This window comes from Desmodus rotundus, chromosome X (genome assembly GCF_022682495.2).
Source record: "Desmodus rotundus isolate HL8 chromosome X, HLdesRot8A.1, whole genome shotgun sequence".
NCBI lineage: Eukaryota > Metazoa > Chordata > Mammalia > Chiroptera > Phyllostomidae > Desmodus > Desmodus rotundus.
This window is the reverse complement of record NC_071400.1, coordinates 30,381,798-30,398,962: the sequence shown is the minus strand read 5'-3', so window position 1 is coordinate 30,398,962 and position 17,165 is coordinate 30,381,798. Positions and strand designations below refer to the sequence as shown.

Genomic DNA, 17,165 nt, shown 5'->3' with positions numbered 1-17,165 from the left:
ATATCAGTTTAGTATGACACTTGTAGAGGTAAAGATTCATACCACATCATGTGCTCCAGTCATAGCATAAAGAACTCATTCAGCCCTGGCTGGTGTGGCTCAGTGGATTGAGCACCAGCCTGCGAACCAAAGGGTCACCGGTTCGATTCCCAGTCAGTACACATGCCTGGGTTGCAGGCCAGGTCCCTGGTTGGGGGTGTGTGAGAGGCAACCAGTTGATGTATCTCTCACACACCAATGTTTCTCTCCCTCCCTTCCCATCTTTCTAAAAATAAATAAATAAAATTTCTTTTTTTTAAAAAAAGAATTCCTGACTGGTGTTGCTCAGTCGGTTGGAGCATAGTCCCATACACTGAAAGGTCGTGGGTTTGATTCCTGGTCAGGGCACATGCCTAGGTTGCGGGTTTGGTCCTCTGTCTGGATGCATAGAAAAACTGTCTGCATACAAGAACAGTACCCAGTCAGGGCATGTATGGGAGGTAACTAATGTTTCTCTCTCATATCGAGGTTTCTCTTCTCTCTCCCTCCCTTCCCCTCTCTCTAAAATCAATGAACATATTCTTGGGTGAGGATTTAAAAAAACAGAATTCATTCAGTGCACATGCTGTGGCAGCCACATTCAACGTTGATGTGCTGGTAACAAGCGTATCAAGGGCTAAGACAGCATTCTCAGTGCTGGGCATCAGGAGACAGTGTAGCTCAGTGGTATAGAGCTTCGTTCTGCATCAGACATACCCAAATTCATATGGATGCTTTGTCTCTTATGTTCTGTAATTTTGGGATTTATCCTTTCACCAACTCCATTTTGTCATCTATAAAATCTGGCTAATAAGATAATATTACCCATTTCGTGAGGGTTTTGTGAAAATTAATGAGCCAGAACAAGTAAATGACTCAGTGTAATGGCTGGCACCTAACACATGGTAAATATTGGCCTTTCTTTCTTTTTTTCTTTCTTTTTTTTTTTTTTTTTTTTTTTTACTTCATGACCATTCATGTAGCTTATTTGAGCCTGGTCACAAGCAAACAGTTGTATTTGAGAAAAGCTACTAGTGACACTGATATTGAAGGAAAATGGTTTGACATTTCCTGAGTGTCTGATACATGCAATGGAGGGTGCTAGGCCCTGAAGAGCTAGAACAGGGAGGAAGGCCCAGTACCTGCTCCCCTAAGCTGGCTGGCCGCCAGCCCCGATATGGTACCCAGATAACTCTTACCAGATAGACTGTGCCATAGCAGAAGTCTAAACGAGAGGGGGAATCAGTTAAGACAAGGAGATGGGGGCACTTAAACAAGGTTAAGGACTTGGGAGTGTGTGTTGATCATGTCCAGAGGACATAGACTGAGAAAGAATGTTAAGTGTGAGGTTGAGGCTGTCCCAAATGGCTGCTTCCTTCCAGGCAAAATAAGCCACACATTTGTGAGCAATGTCATGACTTTACTGCATGTTAATATTCATTTTAGGCCCATGGAACAAGAAAAGCCATTCTTTGCCATCATCTTGGCCAGGAGCATGGCATCCAGAGTCCAGACTTGAGAGCCTGCCTACTTTGACTGGAACATTTATTTCCTGGCCATTAAATCACCTCATCCCACCTTCTATTTTCAGGCTCAGAGCCCCTACCTTCCCCACTGTGGAGGCGTAGACGTCCATTTCTCAGGAGCCACGGACTGCTTCCGGCAGATAGTGAAGGCCCAAGGGGTACTGGGGCTCTGGAATGGATTGGCAGCCAACTTACTGAAGGTGAGAAGAGTGGTCAGTCTCTACTGTTTCTCTACCTCTTCCCGTTCCTTTGCCACTTCCCCTATAGTTTGGATGGAAATGCCCCCCTCTAGTATTGATGATAACCAGAGGCCCATGAGTACAGCCTGGCTGTCGACCCTAAAGAGAGAAGACCTTGTGCAATGTTGGGGCATCTGATACCCCATCCCAGAGGAGCTGATCATTTAATGCAGAGGTTCCTACCATGGGAGTTCATGGACTCCCAAGGGGAACTTAACCCCCATCCTAAAATTGTATGCAAAACGTGGATGTGTGTGCATGTGTGCCCCTCTCTGGGGAAAGGATCCATAGATTTCATCACATTCCCAAGAAACTCCATGACCAAAAAAAAAAAAAAGAAAGGTTAAGAACCCTGGATTGCCCTGACTGGTGTGGCTCAGTTAGTTGGGCATCGTCCTGCAAAGCAGAAGGTCAGTGGTTCAATCCCTGCTCAGGGCACATGCCTGGGTTTTGGATTTGGTCCTGGTTGGGGCACATACGAGAAGCAACCAATCAATGTTTCTCTCCCTCTCTTTCTCCCTCCCTTCCCTTCTCTCTAAAAATAAATAAATAAAATCTTTTTTTAAAAAAGAACTCTGGATTAACCTTACATTAGTTGACACATAAATGGTTCCAATCAAGACAGGCATATGTTGATAGGAAGTATCATATTGTCTATGTGTGTATTAATCCAGACCTGAGCTTCCCCAGAGACATTCAACTGCTCTGCCATTCCTCACCCCACACCTGCTATCTTCCCTGATTCCAAAAAGAATTACCACATTGTATTATCCACAGCCTTTAACTCAGTTTACCCTGACTCAAGTTGATGGCAGACATATTGACACTTTAAGACTTTAACATGATTTTTATTTTATTTTTAAACAGATAGTTCCATATTTTGGAGTTATGTTTGGTACCTTTGAGTTCTGCAAGAGAATCTGTCTTTACCAAAATGGTTACATTGTGTCACCTTTGAGCTATAAACTGACCCCAGGGGTGGATCAGAGTTTGAAGCCCCAGGAATTACGAGAATTAAAGAAGTTCTTCAAAACTGGAAAACTAAACTCTAGAAAACCGACTCTTTAAAACTGAATGGAACTAGAAGTGCACTGACTGAAGGCGCGGTGCAATCACAGATAAATGTAGCCTCTTCATTGCACACGTGTGGAGTGATAAGAGGGTACTCTGGTCTGCTGCCCTTGGACATGAGAAGATTCAGCCATACACAGCCTCTGAGCTCCAAACGGATGTTCCTGGGAACACCTGCACCATGGGAAGGTTTCCCAACATGACCTTCTCCTGATGGCGTTCCACCAGATTTTATAACAAAAGCTAGTAGTAATGATATGTGCTATTTACACAATACCAAAGAAAGGGCATTGCCGTGACACCTCAAAGCACCATGTAGTTGAAGTGGCTGAGCAGAGACCACGTCATGCACTCAGTCACAAGGTCACAGCTTTACACTAACCCATATTGGCCTAGTTTTGCTCAATTTGACCTGAGACTTCCTACCATAATGATTCTGGAATTCATAATCTTTGCTGACTTCTGAGTGCACACATCACAGTGTAAACTATGCCTTATCAGAAGCTAAGTGAAAGTGTTTAACATTTGAAAGTTATGACTATCATCGTAGGATCATCCTTTATTTAAATTTGAAGCATCCCAGGCTTAGAATCTGTTGTCTCGGGAAGGCAGTTTTTATCATGACTGCTTATTCATGCCCCGAAAGACCCTCTTCCAGTTGAAGTCATGTACAGTTTAAGTGGCCTGAATTCTCTGCCCTTTTAACTTGCTTTGCAAGCCTACCTTGAGAATAAATTACTTAGTCAACTTACGTTATTCTCACAAGACATCCCAGTTGCCTTGAAAGGATCAAATAGAGCATTTTACACACATACCAAAAAAAAAAAAAAAACCCCAAAAAACAAACAAACCCAACTTGACAACAGTTTAGGCTAATCATCTCTATTAGATTTTTAAAAAGTCAAATTTTGGATTGTTCACCTTGGGGATTTTTTTTTAAATTAAACTCACCTTGGGGATTTTGTGTCAAGTTTATATAACTGTACTTTCAAATAGTGTCTATCCATGCATTAAACAATATCTAATATTATGATACTAATTTATACACACACAAGCTTTCAGTATGTTGAAAATATTTTCCCTATTAAATTTATTTTCCAAATAAAAATGATGTGTTGGTCATTTCTTACTAATCAGAATTACAAAACTATGGTTAAATATATATTGGCCAAAATCTTTAAATTCTTAGAATCTTGTCCTATTGAAATATACTAATACAACTCATTTTTCCAATTGTCATGGCCGATTGTGTTTTATGAGGAATGGCAGTTAATACATACATGAAACTCTCATCTGTAGCCCAATCCGTTAGAGTCTGGAGGATGGTAGACTCTTTACCCAGAGTGAATAGTTCACATTTGTTACTATATTTCCCTTCAGGTGAACAATTTTTTAAATTCTGAAAACTGCAAAAATTTTGTTTTACTAAATCTAAAATCATAATGGTTACTTACCTCATATCAGTATCTTTAAATTTTTTTAATTTATTGATTTTTAGAGAGAGGAAAAAAGAGAGAGAGAAAAAAAAAACAACATCGAGTTGCTGTTCCACTTATTTATGCATTTACTGGTTGCTTCTTGTATATGCCCTGACCGGAGATTGAACCCGCAACCTTGACATATTGGGAAGATGTTCTAACCAACTGAACTATGGGGCCAGGGCCTCATATCAATATCTTCTGTGTATTCTTCCACAGGTATGATGAAACAGATAGCTAAGCTCTTGCTACTGCCATGGATAGGAATGTTTTCTGAGCTGCTGTTTTGATTTTTTTTTTAATTACGGAGAGAAAAGCATATGCTTCATTTTTCTAATTTGAAAAGAACTCTTTAAAACTCTAGCTCTGGCCCTGGTCAGAAAGCTCAGTTGGTTGGAGTGTGGTCCTGATGTGCCAAGGTTGTGGGTTTGAGCCCCATCAGGACACATACAAGCAGCAACTAGTGAATGCATAGATGAGTGGAGCAACAAATCAACGTTTCTCTCCCTCTGTCTCTCCTCTCTCTCCACCCCTTCCCTCCCTTCCTCTATCTAAACAAAGAAAACAAAAAACCTCTAGCTCTGTTTCTAAAACGAACTTAGAGCTACTTCCATTTTCTCAGTGTTATAAAGGGAATGTTCAACTTTATGGTTGGCAGTGTGCACCAAACTGGACTAAGTACTTTAGGAGAATTATATAAAGTGTGATGCAGTGTTGATCCAGGAGTAACCTACAGTCTTCGGGAACAAAACTTACCTACATATGTGAAATGACTATGATTACAAAACAAATGCAAGCAAAGGCATGATAATGTGGTAACAGCTGTTTGCAAGATGGCCAAGGGGTTCTGTGTATACCTACTGAATCAATGATTAACAGGGCCATCAGGTAAGAGGGGCCAGTAATGGGCAGGAGGGTTTGGAGGTAATGAGTCTTGAACTAAGTTTTGAAGGAAGTGACAGGATATTAGTTGGTTAAGAATAAGCTGGAGGGCATTGCAGGTTGAAGGCAGGTCATGTGCAGTGTCACAGAGATGGAAGCAAGCAAAAGATGTTTGGGAGAGAGTAAGAAGACTGGCTTTATCCAGCTGCTGGGTACTCTGGACCCAATGGTACATAAGTCAGATAAGGTCCTTGCCCTCCTAGAGCTTGCATTCTAGTAAAAGCAGCAGTCAATGAAGACATAAACAAATCAACAAGATTGCAATGGTATGACGGAAATGCACAGGGCTCTTTATTAGAGAAATATGTGGAAGTGAGGGAAATGTTTTAAATCAGGGAGCCAGGGAAGGCCACTCTGAGATGTGACATTTGAGATGAGACCTGGAGGGTGAGAATGAGCTAACCATGCAAAGAGTTAGGGAGAACATTGCTGGCTGAGAAAGCAGAAGGTGCCAAAGTGGTGCTGTAGTGGGGAAAGACTTAGTGAACAGAAAAGAGATGAGTCTAGCCAGCGTGGCGCGTGAGTCAGTGTGTAAGAGGAGGTTGGATAGAGAGCCAGATCATATGTGGCCGTTTGGGTCACAGTAAGAAGTTAGATTTTACTCTAAATGCAGTGGTGAATCATTGAAGGTTTTTAAAAAATATGTTGTGGTTAATTTTTTAAAAGATTTTATTTATTTTTAGAGAGAGGGGAAGGGGAGGACAAAGAGAGGGAGAGAAACATTAATGTGTGGTTGCCTCTCACATGCCCCCTACTGGGGTCCTGGCCCACAACCCAGGCATGTGCTTTGATTGGGAATTGAACCAGCGACCCTTCAGTTTGCAGGCCCCCACTCAATCCCCTGAGCTACAGCAGCCAGGACTCATTGAAGGTTTTTGTGCTGAGAAGATACAATCTGATTTTCATTTTTAAAATTTCCTTCTGCTTGCTGTGTGGATAATAGATTGGAGGGAAGCGAGGCTGTGAGTGGGAAGACTAGTGAAGAGACTATTACAAAGTCCGAGTAAGACATGATGGCTTGTCTTACTGACTAGTCATGATGACTAGAATAGTAGCAATAAACATGGAGAGGAGTGAATGGGTTCAAGACCTACTTTGGAGTTGGACTCAGCAGGATTTGCTGGACAATTGAATGTAGGAAATAAAAGGAAGGAATCAAAATGGCACCTAGAGTTTTGGCTTTTGACTTGACTAACAAGGTAGATAATGTTGCCATTTGCTAATGTGGGAAAGACTGGTGAGGGCCAGAGTTTTGGTGGAGAAGAAATTCAAAGGTCTCTTTTGGCCCTGGCTGGTGTGGCCTAGTGGTTGAGTGCCATCCTGCAAACCAAAGGGTCGCAGGGTCGATTCCCGGCCAGGGCACATGCCTGGGTTGTGGGCCAGGTCCCCTGTAGGGGGTGCACTCCAGAGGCAACCACACATTGATGTTTCTCTCCCTCTCTTTCTCTCTCCCTCCCCCTCTCTAAAAATAAATAAATTCATTTAAAAAAAAGAAAAGAATTGACTATTGATTCACAAAAAGGATGGATGAATCTCAAAATATATGGAAAGAAGCTAGACACCTCCCCAAGGGTACATACTTTATGATTCCATTCATATGAAATTCTAGGAAAGATTAACTTGTGGTGACAGAAAGCAGAACAGTGATTGTTTAGGGAGAAAAAGAGGGATTTCAATGGGGCACAAGAAAATTTAGGTTGGTGATGGATACGTTCACTACCTTAATTGTGATGGTTTCATGGGTGTATACATATGTTAAAGAACTTAGCAATTGTACACTTTAAATATTGGGTACAGTTTTGCCCTAGCTGGTGTGGCTCAGTGGATTGAGTGCCAACCTGCAAAACAAAGGGTCATCGATTCAATTCCCAGTCAGGGCACATGCCTGAGTTTCAGTCCAGGTCCCCAGTAGGGGGTGTGTCAGAGGCAACCTCACATTGATGTTTCTCTCCCTCTCTTTCTCCCTCCCTTCCCCTCTGTCTAAAAATAAATATTTTTTAAAATCTGTTTAACAAATATGTACAGTTTTATTGTGTGATACTTCAAAAAGACTGTTTTTTTTAATTTTATTTATTTTTAGACAGAGGGGAAGGGAGGGACAAAGTGAGGGAGAGAAACATCAATGTGTTGACCAGCTGCCTCTTGCACACCCCCAACTGGGGACCTGGCCCACAACCCAGGCATGTGCCCTGACTGGGAATTGTGAATCCAACCAGCGACCTTTTGTTTCACAGGCCACACTCAATCCATTGAGCCACATCAGCCAGGGCTGTTGTTTTGCTGTAGGCAGTGACCCCAGGGCTGGAATTTCAAAGTGTGCCCAGAAGGGCCAGAAATGAAATCCTTAGGGAAGGAGAGAGAAAAGGGCCTCAAATGCTAAGCTGAGGAATTCAGGTTTGACCCGGTAAGCAAAGAGGAATCACTGGTTTCTTGACTATTATAGGTGATGTGATAAAAACTGGATGTAAGCAGATTGTTTCAGAAACTAAAGTGAGAGACTAGAGACAGCAACATTGGCCCAGAAACGATGAGCATTGTTTTCTCCTCAGTAATTACACTGCCAACACGAGTGTGATGTTATATTCTTCCATATTGCGAAGGCAAGCCAGGTCTGAAAACGGAGAGTGCCTAATTTGGGTACTTCTTAGAGACTCAAATCCTGCTTGTATGGGCTCTGATATGGTTACCATCCCTTCTCAGGGATGGAGAACTGGCTGACCACCCTTCTTAAGCGAGGGTGGAGTGATTTGGTCATTAAAACTCAGAGTTAGTCAACCTAAGTATTTCTCTTAGTATTAATGAAATTAACATGTATTGAACGTTTACTATGTACCAGACTTTGTTTATACATGTGAAGATACTGGAGTTCAGAGAGATTAAGTAACTTACCCCAGGCCTGACAGCAAGTGGCCGAGCCGATATTTGAACTCGAGCTGCATGGCTACAGAGCCTACCCTGTTGACCACTGGGCTAAGTTACCTCTCTTCTTATTTTGTCCCAGATTCCCAAACTCAGATGCTCAAATGCAATTCAGTCTTATAAATATAAAAGCAGATCGCCATAGAATCTTAGAATTGGAAGGGTGTAGAACTTTCTTTCCAGCCAACAGAGCAATCTCCTCCGCAGTGTTCCTAAGAAGTGACCAGTTCCACGCTCCTAACATTTCCAGCGACAAGAAGTTCCCCACATTCCACGTTTAATTAGCTGACATTTTAGAAAGTTATTTCTTGTTCAGCTGACGTCTACTTCCGTGAAACTTCTACCCACTGGTGTTGAGTCCATATAGAATGTCTAATTCTCTTCTGCCTGACAGTCCTGCTTTAATTTTGAAATAGGATGTCCCTTCTTCACCCAAAGCTCTTTCCCAGTTAAATATCTCTCAGTCAGTCAGCCATTTCTCATATGACATGACTTATACGCACTTCCCTTCCTGACTGCCTTCTTTCAATGTTCCAGTTTGTTAATGTCCCCTTAAATGTGGCATCCAAAAGTAAGCACAAAACTCTATGCGCCGACCAGCAGAGAAAGCCCCCCTGATCAGTTCACCTCCATCCTCTTGTCCCAGCCCAGTACTCATTAGCATTTTTTGGCATGGCCACTTCACAGTCAACTAAGACCCCCAGTTTTCACAATGCTACGTTAGGCTCTAGCCCCTCATCTTTAAATGTCTTGCACCACATGCACTGCATTTTACGTGGTCCCTCGCGTCTTGTGAGCCTGGGTTTATTCGGGCCTTAGCCTTTCTGACTCAGTTCCTAGAGGTCTGGGATACCTTTTGGTCTTTGCTGTTGAAAGCCTAGCCCTCCTTCTGTCATCTACATACTCATATGTACTTTTAAAATCCAAGCTCATCAGAGAATAATCTGTAACGACACTTTAGTTTATTAGATCTCTCTCCCTTTTTAATTTCTAATTGTGTCACAGGTGGGCACAGGTAACCACATTCTTGGTGATCGCGGGCAAAGAATTGAACCAAACACACAGAGAGTTTATAGCAGAAAGAGAGACAGTTATTAAGCGATAGTACACTCCATAGAACATGGAGCAGGCCAACTCCGAGCAGAGACTGACCTCAGGGGCTGGAGGGATTCTATTCTTATAGGGTAGATAATCCTGGCTAGTTTTGATGGAGATTTTAAGAAGAGATTTTATTTATTTATTCATTTATTTTAGAGATGGGAAGGGAGGGAGAAAGACAGGGAGAGAAACATCAATGTGTGGTTGTCTTTCATGTGCCCCACACTGGGGACCTGGCCCACAACCCAGGCGTGCACTGTAGACTAGGAATTGAAGCAGGGGCCCTTTGATTTGCAGGCCAGCACTCAACCACTGAGCCACACGAGCCCTTTTAGGGGGTTTTTATTGCACATGTACAAGTGGTTATACTACTTTAAAGCTACTGTACATGTGGTCTCCTATGATTTTCCTTTATTGGCCACCAGGGAAGGGGGTCCCACAATGTTAATTCATTATAATGCTATTATAATGAAGCCGGGGTCATGTAGCATGTTCTGCGCAGGTGCATTCATGATTCACCGTGATTCAGTGCTTTCCCAGAAAGTGGGAACAACCGGTCTTAGAACAGGGTCTCTGTCCTATATTGATGTCCTTTGTCTTAGCCCTGAGACACCTCTGGAATTTCCTCCTTGCTGACTATCTCCTGCCTCAATTGGACTTTTTCCAAAGTATAGAGGTCTGAATTTTATCTCTGGAATCTACTGACCTCTTGAGCTGTCTTTCTCTTTAGGCCTTTGGCTAGGAGATCGTATCTATCTTTTCTCTGATCCTTTAGACATTTCTCTCTCTCTTTCTGTTTCTCTCTCTCTCTCTCTCTCTCTCTCTCTCTCCCACACACACACGTTAACCTACCTGACCATGCCCAGCATTCTTTTGTTTAACAGATCCAAACAGCATGGTCAGTTTCCCCAAGATTCTTTGTAATGTTTACTTTGCTAACCAGATCTTTCTTATTTATTGTGAGGATTAAGCCCAGTTTAGCAATTTACCTCTCTCTGCTTCTTCAGTCTTCTGAGAACTACACTTAACCAACAAGTGAATCAAGAATTTATCCAACGTGTTGCCATCAGAATAATGAAACTTCCAGCAGATATTGGATGCCTTATGGCTCTGATCACCATTTCTCCCCATGCGATGGTTTTATGAAGTGCTATTCAGAACTTTTATATTTCTAGGCATTCTCTTATATACTCCCACAACTACAATCACTTTCATTTCTCCCTTTCATTTTCACTGAATGCTTTTCACCCTCCAGCCAATGAATTACTGGTTATACCCTCTTGATATATTACTGCTCTGCTCTCCTTTTATATGGTATTTCCCTGAATAGGTTTACCCTTCCTTTTCCAGATGCCAGTCAGAAGTCCCATTCTACCAAGTTTGTACAATACCTATAAAATTGTTTTCCTGCTTGTTTTTCCATTTTATATTCACTTTATTACCCACATTCTGAGTGTTGGTACATAAATAACTAATGGGGGGGCTTAAGTATTATTTCTGACCCTCTTCCTTGTTTTTTCTTGAGAATTACGAGGCACTGCCTTAGATTTAGTTCCTCTTTCTAAATTACACTTGTAGTCTACGCAGTTTCCAGTAACACAGTAGTTACTAACACAGAACCCCCACGATGCCTCACTGGAAGAATCCATTTTTAATGAATTGACCAGCCACATATCATTATCACTAATATTAATCTCTATTTTAGTGGGGTCTTGCTACTGGTTTCCTTTTTTTCTTTTTACTTTTAAATTTTCTTTAACCTTCAGACAGAGAAAAATGTTACCCAAAAACCCAGTATAAAGAATTTCCATATATCCTTCACACAGCTTCTCCAAATGTTAACATCTTACATAACCACTGTAACTAAGAATAGTACTGGTAGAATACTATTAACTAATCCGCAGATATTTGAATGTCACCAATAGTACCACCAGTGTCCACTTTCTGTTTAGGATCCAATCCAGGATCACACATTGCTTTAAACTGTCTTTCTCCTTAGTCTCCTTTCATCTGTGACACTTCCTCAGCTTTTGTTTTCCATGACCTTGACACTTTTGACATCTGACACCTTGAAGTATACTTGGCCTAGGCAACCAGGAGAGCTCCAGCTTATGGTGGATTTGGAAGAATACCAAGCCAGGCATGAAGTTGCTTTTATATGACTCATCTTGTATTTTATCTTCAGTAAAAGGACACTTAGGTACCCAAAGACTGAGAAAGGACAAATTCTACGTAACTATTTGATCATCTTTTTTCGTGGAGAGATAGAAATCTGACAGAGCAATAAATGTGGAAGTGCTTGAAACTGTAAAAGGTCTCTGGGATGGAATACAATAGGGACTTAATGCTCAAAGGGAGTAGCAGATGTGGCCTTGAGAGGTAGAAAAGAGGTAGATAAGTGATAGCCCTGCATTTCAAAGAGTAATTAACATTTGAATAAAATGCATTAACCAGAATGTCAAGGGTTCAAACTAGAAAGGTTTTGAATTTTATTTTGAAATGTGTTCTTAAAACCACCTCCGTCTAAATAAAATACTCTGTAGATTTTTGCTTTAGCTGTTAATTCTGGCCCTAGTAGAAGAGTGACTATCACTTTCAAAGAATATGCTCCATCATTCTCTGAAACTGTAGGGCAAGGTTGTTTTTGGTCCAGATGCATCACTAACTAGAATCAGCTAATGAGAAAACTAGCAGCCTCTCATGAGTGCAGGTCAAAGATACCCCCCAAGATCAACAAAGCTGGATTCAAACTTGCTCTTCTTTAACACATGATATGTGCTCTTCACGTCGGGTTGCTGGAGTTCTTGGGAGGGCTAACCAACTGTAAAGTATACTTAAAGGACCTGAAAATCTTGGAGGAACCCTAGAATTAGGTCCTTTGATGGGCATATGCCCCCTATGTCTTCAGCATGCTGGGCATTTACGGTTTGGCTGCAATTGATGTTTTCAAGAGTTATTCTTACTTTTATAGACGTTGTGATCACTTAGAGATAGGATTTGTGATTAACTCTTGGCCCCTGTTATGAACCTGAAAGTGCATTCAAACTAATAAGTAGGTTTTTAAGGACATGTGTGGCAAATGCTTACCTAGTGCACGGATTAAGGGGTTCAGTAAGCACTTGTCCATTGACACAACAGCTCTCAATCTAATTCTATTGATTCCTCTAAACTCTTCTGGAATTCAGGAATCTACTCAATCCAAGAGCACTTTACCTGGAGTCCAGAAAGCCATAGGCCAACCTGGTTCACACAGCCTCTTAATTGGTCCTGTACAAAACTCTGAATTTGGCTTCTGGCTGCAATTTCCCAACCCCCAAGGGAGTTCTCTGGACTCTCCTCTGCCAATTCCCAGCAACATCTTTGTTAAACTGCGTTTGCAAACCCGGGTCTGGAGCACACTGACAGTATCCCAGCTTTGCTGTTCCCTGAAAGTCCTCTGGCTTCACTGGCAGAACTTCAGGGCAGTGCCAGGTCTAGAGGGAGGAGGCAGTTACCTTGTTACAAAATTTAAGGAGGCACCAAGTTAACTTAGTAACCAAAGTAACCGATTTTTAATGCACTATTTCATGAATTCAAAAGTAATGCAGAAATTCGATTCATGAACATGAAAAAAGATTCATGAACAAATTATCAAAATTTAAAGACAGGATACCCCCCACACACACGTGCATGACCCTTCCTCATTTGCCTCACCCGAATCCCAGGCCTGGGGGCTCCAATTAAAGTTATTTACTAAAACAGGTGACCAGCCAGCGGGCCATAGTTTGCCTGTATGAAAATTTTAAGATGTTGCATTAAATATCATTTATCTTGATTACTGGATTTTTCTTTCCTTTCATTTTTTTAATGCTGTCCCCTTAGATTCTGCGCCTCACACTTGTTCCAGCCCTGCTCCAGAGGTTTTTGTACAAGCACATGGTGACCTTAAGCGTCCCTCCCCGCTCCCAGGCCTCTCCCAGGGTCAAGCATCCGAATCCTGGTTATTCGCTGGTGCCTCCCCTGCTTCCAATCAGGTCAGCTCCCGGGGACCAGCCACGGGATGAGGAGGGCGGCGGTGGCCCGGACTCCGCGGCTCCTCCCCCGCGGAGCCGCGCGGAACCACTCAGCAGTCCCCAGGCTCAGCGCACCGCCCGCCAGACCCGCCTCCAACCCCGGCCTCCGGAGCGCCGGCTCCGCGTATATATACCGGCCATTTGCTTTGCTCCGCCCTAGAGCCCCGGAGTCCCGGCTGGTTACGATTCTAGTTCTGCGTTCTCTCGCTCCTTCTTTCGTTTCAACATGACAGATGCTGCTGTGTCCTTTGCCAAGGACTTCCTGGCAGGTGGAGTGGCCGCGGCCATCTCCAAAACAGCGGTAGCGCCCATCGAGCGGGTCAAGCTGCTGCTGCAGGTACATCCTGGGATCGGGGAGCCCGACCAGGAAGTGGGGGAGGGGACAGGAAGGGGGTCGCGCGGCAAGCGGGACCCCAGGTTTGGAGGGGTGAACTCTTTAGATAGGTCTGTGGAAGGGGCAGCGTGGGGGCCAGGATGGCCGCAGAGGAGGTCGAAAAGGCTACCTGAGGGAGGTGCTCTGTGATCTGAAGTTATAGATCTAAGAAGGGGTCGGGAGTGGAGGGAGGTGATGAAGGCCGGGGCTTTGGCACCCCAGAGGCCGCGAACTTGGACGGGGCAGTCCGGAGTGGTTAGCAGACTCCCTGGGACTTAGGGTCAAGGGCAAAGCCTGAAAGACGGCGAACACCTGGCCTTACCGGAGCCACCAAGGTCGCGGCAAGGATATCACAGCCTTGGGGAAGCCACGCGGCCGGTAGAGCGGCCGCGTTCCAACCCGGCCGGGCCGGAAGCCTGCACCGGATAGCGTGTGCCTGCTGCGTCCGCCTCCGCGCCGCCGCCGGCGCGTCCCCGCGGCCGGCCTGCGCCGCGTGTTCACACGCTCTGTCTCTAGGGGGCGCACTCGGACGGGCGAAGGGGAGCGGTGGCCCGCGGGTCACCTCTAGGAGAGGAGTCAGGGCGGAGCGAGAGAGAAGCATCTCTGGGAAGCTGAGGCGTAGGGCCTGGTCACCAAGGTGACCGCGCCCTACGGGGAACTCGCCTTAATGCCTCTGAACCTTTCTCTCAGATCTAAAGGTCACCGGTCCGCTTGAGCATGCCCTCTCCGCACCCTAAAGGGTGGAGGCTTAAAGCCTCTAATAATGCAGATCACCTCTTCCACCTGTGCCAGCTGTCTCCGGGTTAGGAGGGCCTAGCTTGTGATACAGAAGACTAGATGGAGGGAGGGACTAACCTTAAATCGAGTTGATTGAGATAATATATTATCTTCCCTTTCCCCTTCTCCATGGTTATAACTGTCCCTGTTGGCCTCCTCCTTGTCCGTCAGGTGCAGCATGCCAGCAAGCAAATCACCGCAGATAAGCAATACAAGGGCATTATAGACTGCGTGGTTCGTATCCCCAAGGAGCAGGGAGTCCTGTCCTTCTGGCGTGGTAACCTGGCCAATGTCATCAGATACTTCCCCACCCAGGCTCTCAACTTTGCCTTCAAAGATAAATATAAGCAGATCTTCCTGGGTGGTGTGGACAAGAGAACCCAGTTTTGGCGCTACTTTGCAGGAAATCTGGCATCAGGTGGTGCTGCTGGGGCCACCTCTTTGTGTTTTGTGTATCCTCTTGATTTTGCCCGTACCCGTCTAGCAGCCGACGTGGGCAAAGCTGGAGCTGAAAGGGAATTCAAAGGCCTCGGTGACTGCCTGGTTAAGATCTACAAATCTGATGGGATCAAGGGCCTGTACCAAGGCTTTAATGTGTCTGTGCAGGGTATCATCATCTACCGAGCTGCCTACTTCGGTATCTATGACACTGCAAAGGGTAAGTTTGCTATGTGCTTTGAAGCTGTGTTCTTATGAGACAATTTAGAAGATCGTTATGCCATCCTAGTTCGCCAGGAGCCAGAGATTTTTTTTTTTTTGTAATTGCTAAAGGCAGCTAAGGTCATCGAGTACAACCCTTGTGACCAGATCAGAGGTTGGGGGTATGTGGGAAACAAGCCAGTAAAACTCTGCTTTCTGGTTAAAGTGTCTCTTTCCTATTCTCAGGAATGCTCCCAGATCCCAAGAATACGCACATCTTCATCAGCTGGATGATCGCACAGTCCGTCACAGCGGTGGCTGGGTTGACTTCTTACCCATTTGACACTGTTCGCCGCCGCATGATGATGCAGTCAGGGCGCAAAGGAAGTAAGTTTCCCTTAAGCAGAAGACGGCATGGGTGTGGCGCATGGCATAATCTACATATTGCTCACTGTTCTCTAGTGGCAGCATTAATATTTCAGGATTGGCCATACTAATGTACTGATGTTGGATTTTTAAAAACTGACAGTAGCTCTTAGAGGCGGGGCTCGGGTTTAGTCCAGTAAGTCCTAGGAGTTTTCATCAGCATTTTGTCACCGACTCCATGTCTGTCTTCTTTGCAGCTGATATCATGTACACGGGCACACTCGACTGCTGGAGGAAGATTGCTCGTGATGAAGGAGGCAAAGCTTTTTTCAAGGGTGCATGGTCCAATGTTCTCAGAGGCATGGGCGGTGCTTTTGTGCTTGTCTTGTATGATGAAATCAAGAAGTTCACATAAATTATTTCATAGTCTTCCTCCCCCCCACCCCGTGAACAGGCATGTTGTATTATGTAACATATCTTGAGCATTCTTGACAGACTTGTTGGCTGTCTATTTATCAATGGCAACTATGTACTGGTTGAAAATGGGAAGCAATAATATTCATCTGACCAGGTTTCTCTTAAAGCCATTTCCATGGTGATGGTGGGACTCAATTATATTTTTTATTTCAGTCACTCCTGATAAACAACAAATTTGAAGAAATAAAAAATATCAAATACAACTTGTTGTTTGTGGTTTATTTGCCTATAAAAATATATTTAATTTAGTAGTGTGCTATCTTTGAGTAAATGCTTCATGTTTAATAAATACAACAGTATCTCCTGAGACGAAGAGCTTTATTTTAAAACCAGTCTTGCTCCGGCTGGGGAGTTCAGTTCGTTGGAGCACTGTCCCATGCGCCAAGGTTGTGAGTTTGATCTCTGGTCAGGGCTCATACAGGAAGCAGGTGGTATGTGCATGGATGGGTGGGATGGCGGTTTTTCTCCCTCTGAAATCAGTAAGTAAAACTTAAAAAATAATAGCGCTGGCTGGAGTGGCTCAGTGGATTGAGCACCAGCCTGAGAACCAAAGGGTCACTGGTTTGATTCCCCGTCGGCACATGCCTGGGTTGTGGGCCAGGTCCACAGTGGGGGCCAAGTGAGAGACAACAACACATTGATGTTTCCATCTCTTCCTCCCCCTCTCTAAAAATAAATAAAGCCTTTAAAGATAAGTCAATGTTCAGCCAACCACTTACCAAAGAACAGCTTGGTTGTGTGACCCATTGATGTTCCTAGTACATTAGTAAAATAAATTTCAGGTCCACTGCATCCAAAACCCTTTGATCCATGGCCTGTGGAAGGTAATAGCTAAATGAGCTTTCTCCAGAAAGTGAAATGTATCCACCTTACCTAGTCGTGTGGTTATTAATTCAGAAATATAAACTGAACCCTGACTGGTGTGTCTCGGTTGGGCAGGGTCCTGCAAAGCAAAAGGTCAAGATTGATTCCTGGTCGCACATTCCTAGGTTGCAGGCTGAGATGTTGACTTCTAAATGGTTGCTAGTTCTGTGAATTTCATCTAAAAGAGAATCATAAAATGTAATAATAGAAATTTTCATCCAGTTGCCTTTCCTCACCCATCTTCACCTGGCTCAAGCCATTTTAACCTAATCCCATTCAAAGCAGAGGATTAGAGCTGGCACCGATAGTGCTGAGATTGCAGTGCT

General features: G+C 43.9%; 2 protein-coding genes across 3 annotated transcripts in view; both read left to right on the top strand.

Annotated features, from left to right (window-relative positions):
- SLC25A43 (solute carrier family 25 member 43) overlaps positions 1–13,503 on the top strand; it is a 43,898-nt gene extending 30,395 nt beyond the window's left edge. The window contains exons 4-5 of one of the 2 annotated variants that reach the window (XM_053917237.1): positions 1,610–1,744; positions 13,153–13,503. In XM_053917237.1, the coding sequence (XP_053773212.1) occupies positions 1,610–1,744; positions 13,153–13,503 (486 nt within the window). Of the gene's footprint in view, positions 1–1,609; positions 1,745–2,650; positions 3,486–13,152 lie in introns of those variants that run through there. The other variant, XM_053917238.2, reaches the window with a different exon arrangement.
- On the top strand, positions 13,484–16,178 carry SLC25A5 (solute carrier family 25 member 5). Its single transcript, XM_024566770.4, has 4 exons — positions 13,484–13,680; positions 14,665–15,151; positions 15,379–15,519; positions 15,756–16,178. Exons 1-4 carry the CDS (start codon positions 13,570–13,572, stop codon positions 15,911–15,913), a joined length of 897 nt encoding a protein of 298 aa, XP_024422538.2. The 5' UTR covers positions 13,484–13,569; the 3' UTR covers positions 15,914–16,178.
- The last annotated feature ends 987 nt before the right edge of the window (positions 16,179–17,165 follow it).

What these genes read in the sequence shown, in the direction of transcription:
- SLC25A5 (XM_024566770.4), top strand. Translation starts at nt 13,570, where the DNA reads ATGACAGATGCTGCTGTGTCCTTTGCCAAGGACTTCCTGGCAGGTGGA. An exon ending in TATCTATGACACTGCAAAGG is followed by an intron (nt 15,152 to 15,378) that starts GTAAGTTTGCTA and finishes TCCTATTCTCAG; the next exon opens with GAATGCTCCCAGATCCCAAG. An exon ending in GCAGTCAGGGCGCAAAGGAA is followed by an intron (nt 15,520 to 15,755) that starts GTAAGTTTCCCT and finishes TCTTCTTTGCAG; the next exon opens with CTGATATCATGTACACGGGC.